Source organism: Cyprinus carpio, chromosome A9 (assembly GCF_018340385.1).
Source record: "Cyprinus carpio isolate SPL01 chromosome A9, ASM1834038v1, whole genome shotgun sequence".
Taxonomy (NCBI): domain Eukaryota; kingdom Metazoa; phylum Chordata; class Actinopteri; order Cypriniformes; family Cyprinidae; genus Cyprinus; species Cyprinus carpio.
The window spans coordinates 25,920,229-25,939,934 of record NC_056580.1 but is presented as its reverse complement, the minus strand read 5'-3'; the positions used below and the strand labels follow the sequence as shown (position 1 = coordinate 25,939,934).

Here is a 19,706-nt window from a genome sequence, read left to right as displayed (position 1 = left end):
ATACGAAGAAAAAGAATGGTTAACAAAATAATTTCTTTAAGTTACTACAGATTATTATTATTATTATTATTAATATTATTATCTTTATTATGTCAACAGAAGTAATCCTTTCAATTAAAAAAAGTTTTAATTAAATCAATAAATATGTTTTTTTTTTTTTTTACATTTGTTTAAATTCTGGTAATAGGTCTCCTGAATTTCTTAATAATTATAATAATAATAATAATATTATTATTATATATCTTATGTGTAGCACAGGAGAAACTAAGTTATAAAGGTTGATTATTTAGAATTATTTTTGGGTGATTCATCACAGCAGCTACTATAACTTCATACTCTTCTTAAAATGTGCTGACTCAGATTATATGATCGTCAGTTCACATCTTCAGCATATGTGAGGATTGGTAGTGATGTTCTATCATTACCACCCGCAGCTTAAAGAGAGCTTCAGGAATTCACAGTTTGTTGAATGTGCGCTCCATATGTGAGTATAAACACCACGGTGGGCTGCCATTTCCGCACCTGCCTCTCTATATGGCTCTGATTGGCCCCTGCATGTTCCAGCAGGATGTTCCTCCTCGGAATCACGGGAATGCTCTCCCGTAATGTGCTGACTAGAGGAATGGTCCTTGTTTTGGGACCACGCTAGACCTGGCATTTATTTCCCCTTATACTATCTCCCGACATTAAACACCATCCTGGGTGTTACTTATAACCATAACGATGTTTATTACAGGCACCGCCAAGAGGATCATTAAAGATAATAAAAATCCAGGACACAGGATATATGTCAGACTCATAAGCCAGCATCTAATAGAGGATTTTTTAAAGACAGGTCTGCATTCTTTGTTCGTGTTTCTAAGCAAAGATGCATTCCTAATTTTTAAGCTAATTCTCCTGTTTCGACTATTTTACTGAAGTCAGTGATCTCTTTCATATCCAAAATTCTGATTAAAATTAGTTGCGGTCATTTTTTAAGTAGGCATTAGAAATGTACGTACACATTCAAGCACTAACGATATCCCGGTTCTTAGCTCATTTGAACCGGATCATTGAGTCAGAGTTATTGACTCAAGAACAGCTGTAGTCTGTTCAGTCTATTTCGTGAATGAATCGCTCGGTGCGATTTGTGAACCGATTCAACAGGTTCATTGGAAAGAATCGGATCATTCACAGATCTCTTGGAGTGGGTGGCAATTTCTTCAGTCTGCAATAACGAAGAATACATTTATAAAAAATGTAGTGTAGTAAAAAGCATGCTTTGAAATGTAACGAAGTAAACATTTCCCAAAATAAAAATACTAATACTAAGAATTATATAGTTTGGTAGAAGTTCACCTCCTCTTTTGTCAGGCTTGTCATTAATGCTGGATTGTGCGTCCCACATTAAACCAACATCTGGTAAGGGATGCTCTGAACAGACATCTCACTTTGAAGCTGACGTCTTCTGTATAATTATTTTGATATCCCCAAACAAAACAGCTCATATTTTCCAATAGGATACTGCACTCCAAAAAAGACCTTCAATTGTTAGCTTCATGGAAACCACCATCAGAAATGATGATTAGATGGCACGATTGAACAACCTCACGCCCAAACAAATGATTGTCTGTATTTTTAGGAGCATAAAGAGCTGTATTTTTCAGAATCAACATAGAGCATCAGCAAGTTGTTTCCACAGTAATTATTAGGACTGGGAATGGAAAAGTGGTAATAACATATAATTTTATTATATTCTATATATCCTATATTTTTTAAGTCAATCTAAGAATGATTTTGAAGTTTAGTTTTTTTTTATATAATTAACAAAATAAATTAACAAATCTGTCATTGATGAAAGTGATCTACTTTCATTTTATTTTATTTTTAATTGTATTATTTTATTTTAATTTTTTAGGAGAGCTAAATTGTCTTACTATAATTTTAAACCTCTAGAAAAATGCCACTGGTAAAATTAGTTTATAATATAAAATATAACTAATATATTTTATATTATTAAATCTATTTTATTTCATTTTATTATTCATTTATTTATTTATTTTTAATATGGTGTTCAGAAATAAATAAATAAATAATTTGTTCACAATGCACAACTATTTTTTGGAGTGTTCATCAATAGAAAAAAATGCTATTTTGACCACATAATGATGTGGTTATGACATCTACCAGCAGGAGAGAAGCCAACCAGCTAAACCCTGACCCCCTGGTAATAATAGTTAGCATGCATGTTGTTTTGGCTGTGGTTGTGAAGGCTGTTTGTCAGTGAGAGGTTTGGGGAGGGTGTGCAATCTGAATGGACCCCTCCGACTGCAATCAACAGAGAACACATTGTAGTGAACTTCAAACTCAAGAGTCTTCGTAGGAGCATGTTCACTCCAGTCCCACTTCAAAGACAGAAACGCAGAGAGAGACGCTTGTTACTATATTAGTTTCTGTGCTGTTCTTGAAAACAGATAATGTTATCTGCTCTTGTCATCAGCGCTCAGATAAACCTTTGAGAAACCAATTTGTTGGCTTTGGTGGTCAGCTGCTTTTTCATAATAAAAATGTTTCCATGTTGTTCATTGGATAATTACATTGCAAGGATTTACATTGATGTGTTGTATGGCTGCACAGTTAATTGAATCAAAATAGTGATTATTACCTTATTAATCATAAACAAACAAAATAAAATAAAAAGGGAAAAATAATTTTACCAGTGACAGTCAAAATCATTAGTATATACTGTATAAAAAGCAAAAAATGAGCAATTTAATAATAAAAAAAAAAAAAAAAAATATATATATATATATATATATATATATATATATATATGATGCAGGATAAATATATAATAAATAACAGTGTAGTAAAATAAGCATATATAAAATAATGCAAAACATAATGTATAAAATAATTTATACATGCAATAGAATGTATAAAATATATAGAAAAATATAGAAAACAGCGCATATATATTATTTATATTTCAATTTTAAAGTCCATCCAATAATTATTTTTTAAATTAATTTCAAACTTCCAGAAAATTAATTATTTATATATTTTAAATATTAATAATTTTAATAAATATTATTGATTAAATGATTTATATATAGATTATATATATAGATATTATATATATATATATATATATTATATGTATATATATATATTATAGATATATATAGATATATATTATATATATATAAATTAATACAACTATTTTATTTAAACTGTTCAGCCCTAATGTGCTGTTGTAGTTAAACTAAAGGAGAATCAGAAATTGAAAATAAGTTTGTATCCTGAGGGCAGAAGGTTACAGCACTAAAGCTGTCAGTATCTTCTCAGTAGTTGCTTTGGTTCTGTCTGGTCTCAAACAGCCCTGAAGCCAGTGTTAAATTCCATGCTGTTAGTGAGCCTGTATCATCACCTGCCCGTTTTCCTTTTTTTATAGGAGGGTCTCAATGCATCGATATTTCTCAGACATTCCGTTAGGGTTTATTTTAACTGTAATTTTTTACAAAATTCGGCAATTAATTAAGTTTGAATCACTGAATTGTGCATACTGCATTCACACTTGTTTTGAAGATTTTATTGATTAAGATTGAAGTTTGAAAATCTCTTTTTTGGTGTAATTTGAATGTTTAGCATTCAGAACATGGCCAGTCTATTTGCAAACTGAGTTGTGTTTGAATTTTTCTCTCTTGAAAGGTAGAGTTGTGTTATCTTTTGATTCTCATGCACAGCCAGCAGTGAGTGTGATGACCATGATAAAGGGACTACTATTTGCTACTTTGCTAGCACTGGTATTTCCGTCAGGAACAGTTGTATAAATCTGGTGTTGTTGTGATTTTTCTGTAATCCATCAGACTGTGAGCATCCTTCAGAAGCTGAAACACTCTGGCTGTTTTAAAGGGGATTGAAGTTGTTTGTTTTATATGTCAGAGCCATCAGCGTTGCATGTACAGGTTCGGTGGTGTTCTTCAGATGTTCTTTACAGCTACATGGCTCATGCTGGGTGCTGTTTTGCTTAACTCAGCCTGCCTTTGAGCTTGTCAACTCATGTTAAACCTGTAAACTTGATAACAACAGAGGAGAGGAGAGGAGAGGAGAGGAGAGGAGAGGAGAGGAGAGGAGAGGAGTAGAAGAGGGAGAGGAGAGGAGAGGAGAGGAGAGGAGAGGAGAGGAGAGGAGAGGGGTGGCTTGGGCTGATGAGAAGCCTGATAGGCTTTTGTCTGTCAAAACCAAGTCCAGCCCAGTGAGCCCACAGAACTTGCTGGGGATTTCAGCTGTGTTTGGGTGGATTCTCTTTTCTGTGATGGTTCGGACATTTGGCCTTTTATTTTTTTTGTTTGATATATTTTTTTTTTTTTTTTTTTTTTTTTTCAATGACATAACATGGAATGGGAGATTAGATCCTAGAAATTTAATTTACATGATTTTATTTTATTTTTTTTTACTTTTTTTTTATATTTACAATATTTATTATCCCATTGTGATTATGAATATATATGTATGTATAACTTTGCTTGTTTAATTTCCAAAGACATTTTTCTTGCATTTGATGCTTGACAAGTGTTAATTTGGACCTTGTGTATATTTTTCTAAGGATTTTTTCCCCCTCTCTGTTCCATAAATGCTCAAAGTGAGCAAAAGGGAGTGAGAGAGTGAGAGAAGGAGTAAAAAAAGGGAGGGCAAAAAAGTGAGAGGGATAGGGGAATGGCAGTAGCCTGCAGCTAGACTTCCTAGATTTCCGTGCCGTGTGCTCGTTGTGTTTGTAGGTGCTGCGTATGGATCTGACCTCCTCTCTTAGTCCATAGTGTGAATATCTTTTATGAGCCTTTTTTTTTTTTTTTTTTTTTTGGTGGGGCGAAGGGGGTGTGAGTCAACATTTCATGTGAGTCAACATTTCTTTCTTTGTAAGGCAAGGAAAGTAAGTGTAGTTTGTTTGCGCATATATCTAAATCGCTCCTGCTGGCTGGATTATAGTGTGTGTTTGAGAGAGGTGCGCTGCGCTGCCTGCGAGTCAGACCGGACGATCTCTGCTCGGAGGAGAATGTGGCGCTGGGGCTGAAACACACACACACACACACATTCATACCCATTGAGGATGGCCACCGCTGTGTTTCAGGTAAGGAGATGGTGACAGCTCACTGGCGCTGGGAACCTCTTCAGAAATCTTGGGAATTTTAACCTCATTTGCTCTCGGAGCTGCGCGTGTGTGTGCCTCAGACAGTTTGTTTGCTTGTTCTGTGTGAAGACAGAGAGTAAGTGTTCGCAGACGTGTTTAAGACTGTGTGTTCTGTAGGAGTGAGATGAGAACAGTCAAGCAGCTCTTGTAGATTTGTGAAAAGCACGGGACTGCTGTGGTGATGTTGAGGAGAAATTTAGCCACATTAACCACTGGCTTCGGAATGTGACTCGATGCTGAAAGTAAATCAAACTGCTGTTGTAACTAAAATAAACCAACTACACCAATACTGAACTGACTTGAGCTGAATATTGACATTGTTGTCTTTAGTGTTATACTTAACAGCAGAATCTGAACTCCTTAGTTGAGTTTCCATAATTGATTCTGCTTTCTTGTTTGTGAACCTGTATTGACACTGTTATTGAACTGAACTGAATCAACATTGAGTTGATCTGAGTTGTTTAATTATTCTCTTCTATTGTGTTGTATTATAGGTGATTTTTGTTTGTAAATTGAGCTTGTGTGTGTATATATTAACTTTGCCACATGACACAGTTATTAAACCGAATTGAAAAAAACACTGAACTCAAGTGAGTTGAGTAATGATACTCTTCTCTTCTGTAGAGCTGCTTTTCAGCTGAAATTTAATTTGTTTTATAATTGATCAATTTTACGATGTTATTTTCATGTTTATTAATGTAAAACAGCTTTGAAACAATCTGTATTGTATAATGCACTATAGAAATAAATGTGACTTGACTTAAATTAGCCATATTGTATGCTGGTGTAGGTATCATTGTGGTCTCAAGACGAGGACGCTCAGCTTTGATTCAGGTCTCTGAGTGGCGTGTTTTCAGAGCTTCCCTTTCTGCTGTTCAAATGCAGCTGACAGGATGACAAAGCTGCTGTTAAATGCTGAACAATAGCCGTCCCCCGTGGCACAGACCAGCACCACGGCATGTGGCATTCTCTTCTGTAGATACGCATCCCACCAGACCTGTCAAAAATGAGTAGAAAAAATAAATGTTCTTATATAACATACAGCCAATTTAATTTCATTTAATTTCATTTTATTTAATTTTATTATTTTTATTTATTTATTTTTTTTTTATTTTTTTTTTTAATTTTATTTAATTTTATTTTATTGCAATTACATTGTTTTCTTAAGATTCTTTTGTTTTGACATTAATGATGCAGTTAAGGCATTTTATTTAAACCATAAAGTGGACTGCCTTTAAAGTATGTTACAGTAAAAAAAAATCTATTACAATATAATGGTAAACATCTGGACACATTATAGTTATGATAATTTGTGTGTAAACTTTCATAATCATCATGAAAAAAATAAATAATTTAATAATATAATCCAATGGCCTTAAAACTTTCATTTTCTTTATGCAAATATATGTGTGTGTGTGTGTGTGTGTGTCTGTATGTATGTATGTATGTATATGTATATGTGTATATGTGTGTATATATATATATATATATAATATATATATATATATATATATATATATAGAATAATATATATATATATATATATACACAATTGAAATAAGATTAATCCTTGCTCAAACACTAGTTTTTCTCCATTGACCAGACATAACCTGATGACCCTGAGGTCAGGACAGACAGTGACCTTAAAGGTCAAACTCCAGACTCTTTAGTTCTGGTTATTTATGATGCTGCAACTCAACTAATGTGTTTATGGCATCTGCGGTTAGATAAACCTTGTAACTTCGGCTTTACAAGTACCCGGGCAGTTTTTGCAAATTCTCAGTTGGCAAAACTCTGATGATGATTTAGTGCTGAAAAGCGTTATCGTGTCGTTTATGCACACCCATGCAACGTTTATAGCTTTGTTTGTTCCCATCTCGTCCATTCTAATTCAACCATGGGAAGGAATGCACACTTTGTGTTTTTGGCACGTTTGCAAATGCAATTTAGACTAATTTGGCTCAAATTGAGGGGAAAAGGAAATAATGCTGTTGTGAACACATCCAGTGTGTTTTTTATTATTTTGTAGAGGTGGTGGGGGGGGGTGATTGGTTTTTTTTTTTTCGAAGGATTGATTCCTTATTAACAAATGTGTTTTATTCCCCAGACTCCATTTGAGTTTTGCACTTTTTTCTCCATTATCAGTTCATTTTTGAATGCATCACTGTACCCAGAATGCTTTAGAAGAAATGTAAACCATTGCATTACCCTTCAGCCTTTGCTTTCTGAGGCTGTTGGTGATCATCTTCTGAACCAGATCCTACTGTATTTGATCTTGTATGTGAGCTTCATGCAGGTCTCATGGCATTCCAAAACGCCAGTAAAACTATCAGCTGATGGAGCTTAAGAACCTGCAGTGAATTGGATATGAAAGGAGGAGATTTGCAGTCAGTCAAACAGGGCTAATTAACTGATAATTGTGTTAGTTACCCTGCTAAGCTGTCTGATCCATGATCGCTGCCAACTGTTTGATGCTGAAGGCTTTTTTTCTTCTAAAAGAAAGTTTCTGTTTCTTCCAGTGAGAAACACAGGTTATTGGCAGGCCCACACTGCATATGCAAATGCAAATCTGCACAGAAAGCTCTGCAGATTAAAGGTATACACATCCCATTCTGTCTTTATGAATCAAAATTCTTATGTAAGTTTTAATTAAGTTTATTATCCTTGCCCACATTGATGCTTTACAGTAGAGATTTTGGTGCAGAATTTTGGTACAGTTTGGAAATCACACTACCGTTCAAAAGTCTGGGTCAGTAAGATTTTTATTTTTTGAAAGAAATTAATTTTTTTAGTCAGCAAGGATGCATTAAATTGATGAACAAGTGACTTTATAGTGCTTAGATTTATCATGTTTTTTACAAAAATATTATGCAACACAACTATTTCAATATTAATGATAATAAGAAACATTTCTGGAGCAGCAAATCAGCATATTAGAATGATTCCTGAAGAATTATGTGACACTGAAGACTGGAGTAAAGATGCTGAAAATTCAGCTTTGCCATCACAAAAATAAATTTCATTAAAACATGTAAAGTAGAAAACAGCTGTACTTTACTGTAATTTCAATCAAGTAAATGCAGCCATGGTGAGCAAAAGAGACTACTTGATGATAAAAATAACAATAAAAATTTGCCAACCACATTTTTTTTTTTTTGGAAGTGGCAGTGAACTTGTAAAAGTTAACTGCTATTTGATTAACCCGTAATCAACTTAATGAATTAAACAAATCATTCAACGTTTCTGCATTCAAACAAATCATTCTATTTAACACATTTTATAATGTTTAACTCTTAACATTTCACAGAATTATGCTTAGAAAATGCAAAAAGAGCTGTCTGGGCATAGTTATTGGTAAGTTGTTGGATGATTTTTACAGTAATAATGGTTTCATATATTAACCAGACATACAAAAAAAAAAAAAAAAACTTTCACTTGCTTTATGGTCTACGTTTGGTCTCCAGGTAATCATCGAAAGAGAGATTCTAGCGGCTTGGTTGAGCTCAGAGCAGTTTTCTTCAGCATTCCTCCTGTTGGCTTCGGCTGTGATTTAGAGGCTCCTCTGTAACTACAGTTCCAACATTTCCCACTTACACATAGAGTGGAGGGTGAGTTGAGTTCAGATGTACTGTAATATTGTACTGTGTGGTGTTGTGTTTTGTGTGATGTGCATAAAAAAATCAGGCTGTTATGGAAGTTCAAGCATCATTTGATCTCATGGCTGGAAGATGTATTTAGTGTCGGCTTAGATTCCACCAGATAAATAAATCTGCATATCTGCCGTTAGAAAGTTTGGCCAGCCGTCCAGTGTTGAGATCAACTCACTTTTCCTTCTAGAAAAGCAGAGCGAAGAATCCAGCGTGGATGTTCAAATATAACAGTGGATTATGCAAAAGAGCAGTTTGGTTTGTGCATGTGGGATTGTTAAGAAGCATTCGCAGCATGCATAAATGGAAATTACAGCTTTGGAGGTAAATGATAGGACTCGTAACTGGCTCGTAAATTTGAGAGTATTTTTCAAGTGTTGTTAAGCTTGTTTACATTCTTGTGCCTTGTTTTAGCTCTCCTCACATCACACCTGGAGATCTTTACCACAAAATTACACCTTGACAAAACTTTTTTTTTTATTCTTTTCTTCTTTCCTTATTGAATAAGGTCCTTCTTGTATTTTTTAGATGTCTTATCAAGGGAGAACTAACTTTTATTTCCAAATAACATGCTACTTATTGCAGATGTTTGAATTATGACGAGACTCGCATTGAATCTGTTCTTGCAGAATTCAGCAGATATTTTCATAGGAGCATTTTAGTTATTTTATGTATTTGCTCAATGAATACATCATTACTTTTTATTTATATTGGCCATCCTGCACTTTAGATTAACCACCGATGTAGATATTGCAAAAAAAAATAAAATAAAAAAAAATAAAAAAAATAAAAAATAAAAAAATAAAGAAAAAGAAAAATGCTGAAATTAACAGATTTTTTTGTTTGTTTTAAAGTTTGCAGTCAGTATAATTTAGAGTATGTTTTTGAAAGAAATCTCTTATTCTGTCAATTGATAGATTTATTTGATCAAAAATTCATTAGAAACTGTGTAATTTTTAATTTGTTATTTGTTTTTGTATGAATTTTCTTTTGTGTTAATTTTTATTTATAATACAATATGCTGATTTGGTGCTCATTTTGTTATCAGTTATTAATAAGTTATTATGAATGTGCTGCTTAATATTTTTGTGGAAACAAAAGTTTTTTTAAACTTTTGAAAAAGAAAAAAAAAACAGTATTTATTTGAAATAGAATAGATTAGAATTTTTGTAACAATGTCAGTATTTTCTACTTTCAACTTTGATCAGTTTAATACATTCTTGCTAAATATATATTATATATTTTTTCCCCTAAAAACCCTTACCCTAAGTTACCCTAAACTTTTGAATTTGTGTGTGTATATGTGTAAATATTTGTAATTTATAAATATAATTTTTATTTAACATAAATAAATGAACAATTTTCACAAGATCTATATAATTTTTGTTTATTATATTTTTTGGCTAATTTGATTATATTTCAGATCCAGTTAGGATGTATTGACATCCATTTAGCATAATTTTGCTGTTTTTTTGGCTCCAAAATGCTGTGAAAATCAGTCTGGCCCTGATCATTTCATATTATCCTACCATCACTTAAGTACTTAGTTACTTTTCCATTCCACTTTATGATCTTCAGACAGATAGACTTCCCCATAATCTTTGTTGACTACTTTGTTAAAAGAGCCACTGTTTTCGAATGGCACCAGAGCAAATGCATTCAATATGTCCACATTCTCCAGGGTTGTTAAGTGCCAGCGAACTTGAAATCTGACAAGATAGGGTAACCAACATGGGGCTGTTTTGATTGTGGCCCCACTTCACGAGGTCACAGCAAATTAGCTGCAATCTTTAAGAGGTTTTAGGCATTAGCAAGTTTAAGTCTGTCTCTGCCAAATGGTTGGAGGCTGTGTGAAATGTTGGGAGGAGATGCTGACGGAGGCAGAAACACGTGCCATGGCATTCCTGCGTACAATCTGAGGCTCTGGGACAGTCGGGAGGGGATTGGTTTAAGACCCCTGCAGCATCTTCACAGCCGGCTGCAGTTTAAATGGATGAATGTGTTCGCTCTGCAGAAACAAAGTGCGGTCGCTCGCTCGGATTGTTTATCGCTGCAGGTTGGCGGGCGGCACATTCAGCATGTCGGGGCAGATGGAGTACCCGTCAGGAAGATTGGGATCACACGAGTCGGAAAGCACAGGGTCCGCTTGCAGCTAAACCTTAAGATAAGAAATCCCATCATAAAAGAATAATCTCTAAGGGTTTGCCTAACCTAAGGACCGACTGTAGATGACAAACATATATCCGGAAGACCAAAATCTTCACTTTAAATACAAATAGTGTGACAATTCAAATTAATTGGGTTTTATTTGTGTTAGCAATGTTTTTAGTAATAGTACCAGTCGCCACATCTAGAAAAATTATTAGATGATGTGACGTTATAATGCCATTGGTCATATATTTGCCATTAATTGTTATATTGGTCAGGACAATTAATTCGATGATATTTGCCTATTTTGAGATTATCATCATATGTGTGTGTTTTAGTGAGTTGAGTAAGTATTATTGAAATGAACATTTCAGCATTTTTGTATATATCTGTTTGTTTAATCATTATATGCAATATAAATTCAAATATATTGCTGAAATGAAAATATAAAAACTTTTTTTATACATTTAAAATTTGTTTATATTAATTTATATTAGTACAATATTGTGCAATAAAATGTTATAATTAATAAATGTTAATATGAAATATTTAATAAAATAATACAAATTGTATATTAACATATAAACAAATTATATATTTAAGTTTTAGTTAACTAAGTATTTTGAAATAATTATAATTTGTATTATTTTAATCTTATATACTGTATTTTTGATAATTTACATATATATATATATATATATATATATATATATATATATATATATATATATATATTATATATATAATATATACTGTATATATACCAGTCTATCAAAAATATACAAACTTGTCTGTGCAGTTTCATCACTTCCACAAAAGTAGAAGTAATAAATGTAATCTAAGCAGATTTCTGATACCAAATGTTTTGGCCTCTACTATTACATTGCTAATGTTGGCTGTAAAATATGTACAGTAATGGCATCTTTTGCTTGTTTTTTTGCTTCACTATTGAATTGGCCACTTGGATTGAGATGGATTATGCCAGTGTTTGGCTGATGATACACACGGCAACTTTTTGATCAATGTTGCTTAGGCACTTTCCCATTGAGAATGGGTAACAAATGTCTATCTGGAAACTTTAGATCAGTCGTGGGCCCTGTGTCTCACCTGGTTGCCCGTTGACGGCAACATTGGTCAAAGTTGCCCCATGTATCATCAGCCTTACTGTTGTCCATTCAGTTGTGCGTTGTATTAAGTAGGCATTCAGAGCGAAAGGACAGCAGTTGAGGGGCTCTCAGATGGGTGGAGATCACTTTTCAAAGCAGCTTTAGCAGAGCTGGCACTCTGTAGACCTGCTAAAAGAGGCCCACAGGAAGTAATTTGTGGCAGAATTAGTTCAAATATCCTGTCTTTGGGACATTGTGACACACTAGAGCTTCTATTCAGGCTAAGAGAGGTCACAGTGTTTAAAAAACCAAAGCAGTTATGAGGAACTAATGTTCAGTGGCTATAATTTATTTACTTATTAAAGTTCCAGACAGTATGATATTAAACAGAATCACTCAGACAAACCATAATTGCGCATATTAATGGGACATTTTTGTCCTTGATAAACCGATAGGGTTTTTTGAAGCAATTTTTGGAGAGAATACAAGCATGGGAGCCACTAATCAGCAGTCGCACACAGAATTTGGAACGCAGAATTGGAATGCTGTCATTTATAAGTTTGTAAAGATCTTCCATCCCATGCACGGTTGTTTATTAAATAGTTTGGTTAATTTAATAATGCTTTCAGCTGCCAATAAGAGTGTAGTTAAGAGCTTTCCACTGATTTCCCCCCAAAATCGATGCAGAAAGTGTGATAAAAGTCTGCAAAAATGTCGTCTTGTTTATTCCGCAGTGACCGTTCATCCGAATCTAGATTGTGGTGTTCGTCTGATTAGAAATTCATAGTCGGTTGCCGTTCACCACTGGATGTAATGACCAAGCCAAATCAAAGATGAGGGTCTGTGGTGTGTGCAAGTACCAGTTTGGCAAGTTGAGGCAGAAATATGTCTGGAAGGCGACTTAATGATTGCCGCGTTTTTAAATTTCAGTGCAATCATGAAGCTCTGTTTCTCACAAAAACTGGATTTTGAAACCCACCAGCGCTATTGGAGACACGGGGCGGCATAAAACATGGCCACTTCTGTTACTGTTTGAGGTTTTTCAGCTTTGAGATTCAGTTTTTCTGGTTTGTATGCACTATTGTCCCCAATGCCAGTCCTCCAGTCTGCTGGTCCTGTCAGGAGTGATTAATCGCGTTCTGTTTTTCTTCCTTGTGTTCTGCCACCATGGATTGTAATGTTACAGCAGCCCACTTCGCCTTAAAACACACTCTCAAATTGATTTTTTAAGGTGATATTATATTTTAATCATCTGTCCTTATACATATGCATTAGATATGAATGCAGCAAGTTTTAGAGACATTCTGTACCATTCATTTGTGCTCCATCCTGCATGCATTCATTTTTCAAGCTGCTTTTTAAAATAATTGTATTTCATATAATCTTATTTTTGTAGCTCAATTCAGATTTGTGTAAAAGCCTTTTATTGGAGTTTACATCAACATTTACTGTAGAGAACCGTGCAGCTGCTGCAATCTAAACAGCTGCGGTAAACAACACCTCTTCACAAGTATAGTGTTTGATCTGTTCATGAACAAGTGCACTGTTTTATTACAGTGATTTGATTTATCATAAGCAAGGGGTTTTTGTTGTTTTTAGGCACAACGTGAAACTGAGTAAAGCCTACTACTTTACAGAATAAAACATAACTGTGTTAAAGTTACTGTAGTGCACAGACTTAAAGCAATATTATAAAGATCCCAATGAAAAATAAAGTTTTGATAATTTTATTGATTTATTAGTGATTAGGATATTTTAAGTTATTGGGCATGTTGATTTAAAATAAACAAAATTTTGCTGCTACTGACACATTGTACAGTCAACAGTTTCAGTGAAGAGTGAGAGATGAAATAAAAGATGTTTGATGGGTGATAATTTTTTTTATATATATTTATTTTTATTGTGCAACGTTTTCAATAAAATTGTAATAAGCTTGAACATAGTTGGGTGTATTTACGACACAAAAAATGCTAACTAGAAATTACCCTTAGCAAGACAAAGGAGTTTCTGAAGTTTATGATGTTCTTTCCACCAAAGAAAGTAATTAACCCTCTGAAGTCGGCAAACATTTTTGAGCATACAGATAAGAGTAATACATCATTCAAAACTGTAAAGGGTCTACTTTCATTTGTATACACTCACAATAACAACAAAACATTGTGCTTTTGTAAAATAAAGAAAACAAACAGTGCGCTTTCTGCTGTCTTGGCTGCATCCCAATTTGCATGCTATACATCCTAAGTAGTATTCAAAATTATAAATGCATTAACTTTAAAATGCATCATTATGCAAACACATGAAGAGAGTTCTTGACTTGAAAGAGCAGTGACTGGCAGATCAACCTGCTGTTCATTTCATTCCAGTACGGTAGGAGATGTGAATGATGTTAACTGTCACAAGATGATGGACAGGACAGTTTAAACGGTGATGGGATGCACTTAACTAAGCATCAGAGCGGTCCGTTATAGACAAAATTATAATGAAATTTGTTCGAAACCTTGCTTACTATTCTGCTACACTCTCAAAAGTATGTATTTTTTCTTCACAAAAAGAGTACATTTTAGGGCATAGTACAAATAGGTGAATTGGGACACAGCAAATACATAATTTGAAATGGATTTGTGGGCTGAGGCAGAAGCTCTGTTCTTGTGTTTTGCACCAATCAGGTTTAGATATTATGTGCGTTCATGAGGACATTCCAGCTGTGAAGAACCAGTGAGTTTGTTCCTCCCAGAGGATCCGCTAAACACGATGTGAAATATTTTGATGGTTGTATGCGGTCCTGATGGGAAACGGAGGCAGTGTTTGTGATCTTCAGGAGTATGTGGAGGTCTTATCAGGGCTCAGTCTCCCTGAGGAATGTTTATAGAAAGCAGGCCTGTTTCAGGGGTTGCTGGCACAGAGCTGCTGTGCGCTTGTTTGCTTTTGCATTTGATTTATGGGCCGGGCAGTGAAATAAAGGCAGGAAACCCAGAACCCGGCCCCACTGTTCTACTGATATGCAACATCACACAGCTCCAAACCCAGGGCTAAAACCTAGGCGTTTGCCAAAAAACAGCCATAATTTAGTTTTCTTGAACATTTTTTAGCCTCTTTGAACATTAGGGCTTCTTTTGTTTTTTGCTGTTGTGTTTTTTAAGACTAAGATAAAGGTTTTGCTTTACTCCCCCCCCCACAAGCATGCTGACTGTTTTTGAGTTTTTGAATTACAGTATATTTTTGTAATATATAAAAAAAAATTTATTTCATAATATGAGCTATTTAAGGGTTAAATATGCCTTAAAGTCAACATTTTATTTGTTTAAAGTTTTTAAAATAATGAGTCTTTACAAAGTCATAGATTCGATAAATCAGTTTGGGTTGGGAAGAAGGTTTTGAGTTTTTAAAAGTGACAGTATATTTTTATTATATGTTAACTTCTTTTATCAAAATATGAGCCCTTTAAGGGTTAAATGTGCCTTCAAGTCATTTTTACATTTTATTTGGTGAAGGTTTAAATTATAAAAAACAACTGGTCTCTACAAATTCATAGATTCAGTGAATAGTGGAGAGAATGTTATGAGGTACAGTACATTTTTGATTAAATATGAATTGCTTTTATTGCATAATATGAGCCCTAATAGGTTAAATGTGCCGGAAAGTCAACATTATATCAAAATATAACCCTATTTACATTTCTCTTAATAAAAATTCCTGGTTGAAATCTGTAAGATTCATCAGTGCACGTTATTCCAAAGTAAAAATGTCTGTCTTTATATTCTTTCATCAAAATGACATAATGTGCTCTGCCTCTAAAATTTCTTTCCTGTTCACTTGATGTCAGAAATTCCTTATTTTTCAATCCATCCCCTCTAATGGCTCTGTTTTGGTGTTTGATGGCCATTTTTCATGCAGTCAGTCTCTTTGGATAAAATCAAGTGGCATCCTTTTTTTATCAAATGGAATTTGTCTGATTATAGAAGTACAATGAGTTGTGAAAGCAGTTTCATGTTGCCTGCTTTTGTTCTTACCCTAATGCGAATTTAAGCAATTCAGCTGCTGTGAAAGGTGTAAAAACGTACAGTAGCTTGCTTGATATGTCTCCAAGTCTTTGAATCAGTTTATGTGCTTTGGTATCTGCATGTAAGAGAGCAATACATCAGTGTCTGTTTTCGTCGAGACACAAGAGGTGAGGATAACTCATCTATATAACAGTTGTCTCCTAAGGTGGAATGATTCGGGACTCCTCCTCACCTGTTTGTAAAGCAGAGTTTCACTGGCCAATAACTCATCATATCTTGTAAGTTAAATGCAAATGGCTCTGACCTGTTTCAACCTGCCGTGTTTCACTGACAGAAAACAACCAACTCATTCCCTGGAAGGTCAACAATCCCAATTCATGCTGTAGATTGTGTGTATATATATATATATATATATATAATATGTGAGAATGGGAATTATGTTGCACAGTTTTCCTGATAGTGTTGTAACTGGTTCTCAGTGCAGAATTGAGATTCAGTAATTGCCGTTAGTTACACAAAAGTCTCTCGTGATTGGAGATTAACCTTTTGCTGTGGCTCAGTAGTCCTTGGTTTTTTTTTTTTTTTGAGGAAATAACTGGCCAGTTTTTGCATTCCTCCGTGGCATGGAAAAGTTGGTGAATTGTAAACAGACAATAAATTGTGCCTGAATATTAGCTACTCTGATGGTTGTGCTGTTGCTCTTCTGAACATTTAAGTGAATGGTTAATTCGATAATAATAACCAAACTAATGGATATTTCCATTGTGAATATTTTTCTAGTTAAACTAAAAATTACTGTTGGAATTGTATGATGATGATGATGATGATGATGATGATGATGAGGATGATAAAAAAAAAAAAAAAAAACAGTAATCATCACCAAAGTTATGGAAATTCATTTAGTCTTGAACATTTGATCTTGAAAGGCCATCCAAGATATAGATGAGTTTGTTTCTTCATTGGATCAGAATTGGAGAAATGTACCATTACATCACTTGCTCATCAATGGATCCTCTGTAGTGTATGGGTGCCATCAGAATGATGTTGCATTATGCTGATTGATAAATAATGGTAATCCACAAGTAATCCATAAGACTCCAGTCCATCAGTTAACATCTTGTGAAATGAAAAGCTGCATGTTTGTAAGAAACAAATCCGTCATTAAGACATTCGTCTTTGGTTCTATTTAGCTAATTTTCATTTTTGGATGGACCACCTCAAGCCTCCTTGCAAGTATCTCTCTTTCCTGTGCTTCTTTGGTGCCAAATGCAAATATTCCACAATCTTGGATATACATGAAAGAGCGTGTAGAAAATGCAGTGAGTTTACCCAAGTGTTTTTGAGTTAAGCATGGTTGAATGTGGCTTCCATCTCCCACAACTACAACTTAATTTCCTAAACTTCATTTCAGAGGAAATTTAAAGGAATACTTCTGCCAAAATGAGAATTTGAATTCTGAACAAATTAAAATTTGCTCTGTTCCTCACAAATATATTGTATGGCAAAGCACACTAGAAACATTGCATTCTTTTTTGGAGCTTGACAGCTACGGTCAATGCCTATCTTTTGTTTTTCATGGAAGAAAGAAAATACAGGGTTGGAACACAAGGGTGAGTGAATGATATCAAAATGTTCATATTTGTGTCAACTATCCCTTTATAGTTAGTTGTGATTGGTCAAGCTCCAGCACACAAGTTTCGGGCTGCGCTTTGTAGGCAAGGCAACAGCTGTCGGTTTAATCTTGTTAACACAAGAAAGTGAGGAATGCAACGACACAATTAGAGCTCATTATATAATATTCATTTGTACAGTCTAGTGTTATCAACACACATCCACTTCCCTTTCTGTCTCTTTCCCCCAAATCGTTTTGTTTCTCTTTCTTTTCTACACAAAGAGCACACTGACTGAGACTTAGTGTTACTGACATGGCAGCCAAAAAGTTTGGACAGTTTTTTTTTTTTTTTTTTTTTTTTGTGCTTTCCCCCTCTCCGCCCCAGAAGCCTCCTGATCCGGCACAGCTGATTAGTCATCCTGAAGACATATGAGAAAAAGTCTGAAATGGCATTAGGACAAGACAGAAAAACAGCTGGAATTCTTGCTGGTGAACTCAACCATGGAAATGATTTAGTTTGATTTGATTTCTAGTTCTAGAATTTGAATCTGTAAGTCACAATTGATGTGGTTTGAAAATCAAATTTTAAGCTTGATTATTATTATTATTTTTTTTACTTCAACCTTCAATCTTTAATCTCTGTCATATTTACTACCTTATCATTGTTTATTATTAGTATTTTCAGCATTTTAGTATACTCATCAAAACATCAGAAATATGAACTTACACTAATGAAAGTATGCTTTTATCCATAGTTACCTACAAATGAGGATCATAAGCCAACAGAGAGCCAACAATATTCCAGCGATACAATCCCTGGTTCATAAGAAGGCTAGATTAGGAAACAAACTAGAGCTGAGAATAAATGCAGAAAAAAGAGAAGGAAAATTAATTTGTTGATTTTACCTCACTATCCATCATAACTCTTCACAAACAAAATAGTTTTGACAAGTGGTTGTGTGCCATGCTCCGTTAGAAAGGGCCCTGATCTTTCTGATGTTCTGCAATGCAAATCTACAAGATTGAGCAGTCTTTTCAGTGTGGTCTTTGAAGGTCAGCTGGTCATCAAAGGTTACACCAGGATTTCTGACCAAAGTTGATGGGGTAATTGTAGAAGAACCTAGCTAGATGGAGAAATCATGCTTTAGAGTTGGAATGGCATGGAAGACAAGAAGATCAATCTTTGCCAGGTTGAGCTGTAAGAGATATTCTTGATATTTTGAGATGTCCGCCAGGCAGCCTGAGATCCGTGCAGCTACCATTGGATAATCTGGCTGAAATGAAAGGTAGAGCTGTGTGTCATCAGCATAGCAATAGTAGGAGAAGCCGTGTGGCTGTATGATGGGACCCAGTGATGTCGTGTATATGGAGAAAAGGAGGGGTCCAAGAACTGGTCCCTGAGGAACACCAGTGACCAGTTGCTGTGCTTTGGATACCTCCCCTCCCCAAGCCACCCTGAAAGACCTAACAGTGAGATAGGATTCAAACCAGCGAAGTGGAATCCCTGTGATGCCGACTGATGAGAGGGCAGACAGGAGGATCTGATGATTGACAGTGTCAAAAGCAGCAGATAGATCCAGCAGAATAAGAACTGATGATTTGGAATCAGCTTTTGCAATCCTCAGGTCTTCCGTGACTGACAGTAGCGCATTCTCCGTTGAATGGCCACTCCTGAAACCTGACTGGTTATAGTACAGTTTGTTGTTCTGTGAAAGAAACAATGAGACCTGGTGGGGCTGCACAATTAATCAAATTTCTAATCGTGATTACAGTTATGGATGCCACAATTATGTAATCATTCAAAGCAGGTATTAATCGTTCAAAGTCCACTTACGTTATTCTGCACGCCAAAGATATGTTGTTTTCTTTCTACATGTTATCTTAAGGGGTTTTCCATTGTTTTAGTTTTAGTATAACATTATAATACAGTTCATATTTGAATTTTTTTATACTTTAAAGAAGAAACCAATCCGATGTATATTTGACATTTGAGGCTTAATGCTATAGAAAGCACTAAATGTT

The 19,706-nt window shown here is 34.6% G+C and overlaps 1 protein-coding gene across 13 annotated transcripts in view; it reads left to right on the top strand.

The window, feature by feature from the left end:
* LOC109094866 (tensin-1-like) overlaps nt 1-19,706 on the top strand; it is a 220,440-nt gene that overhangs the window by 112,485 nt on the left and 88,249 nt on the right. The window contains exon 1 of one of the 13 annotated variants that reach the window (XM_042764251.1): nt 4,931-5,110. The exons of the other annotated variants lie outside the window; for them this stretch is intronic. Coding sequence (XP_042620185.1) covers nt 5,090-5,110 — 21 coding nt within the window. The 5' untranslated portion in view covers nt 4,931-5,089. Of the gene's footprint in view, nt 1-4,930; nt 5,111-19,706 lie in introns of those variants that run through there. 13 annotated transcript variants of the gene reach the window in all.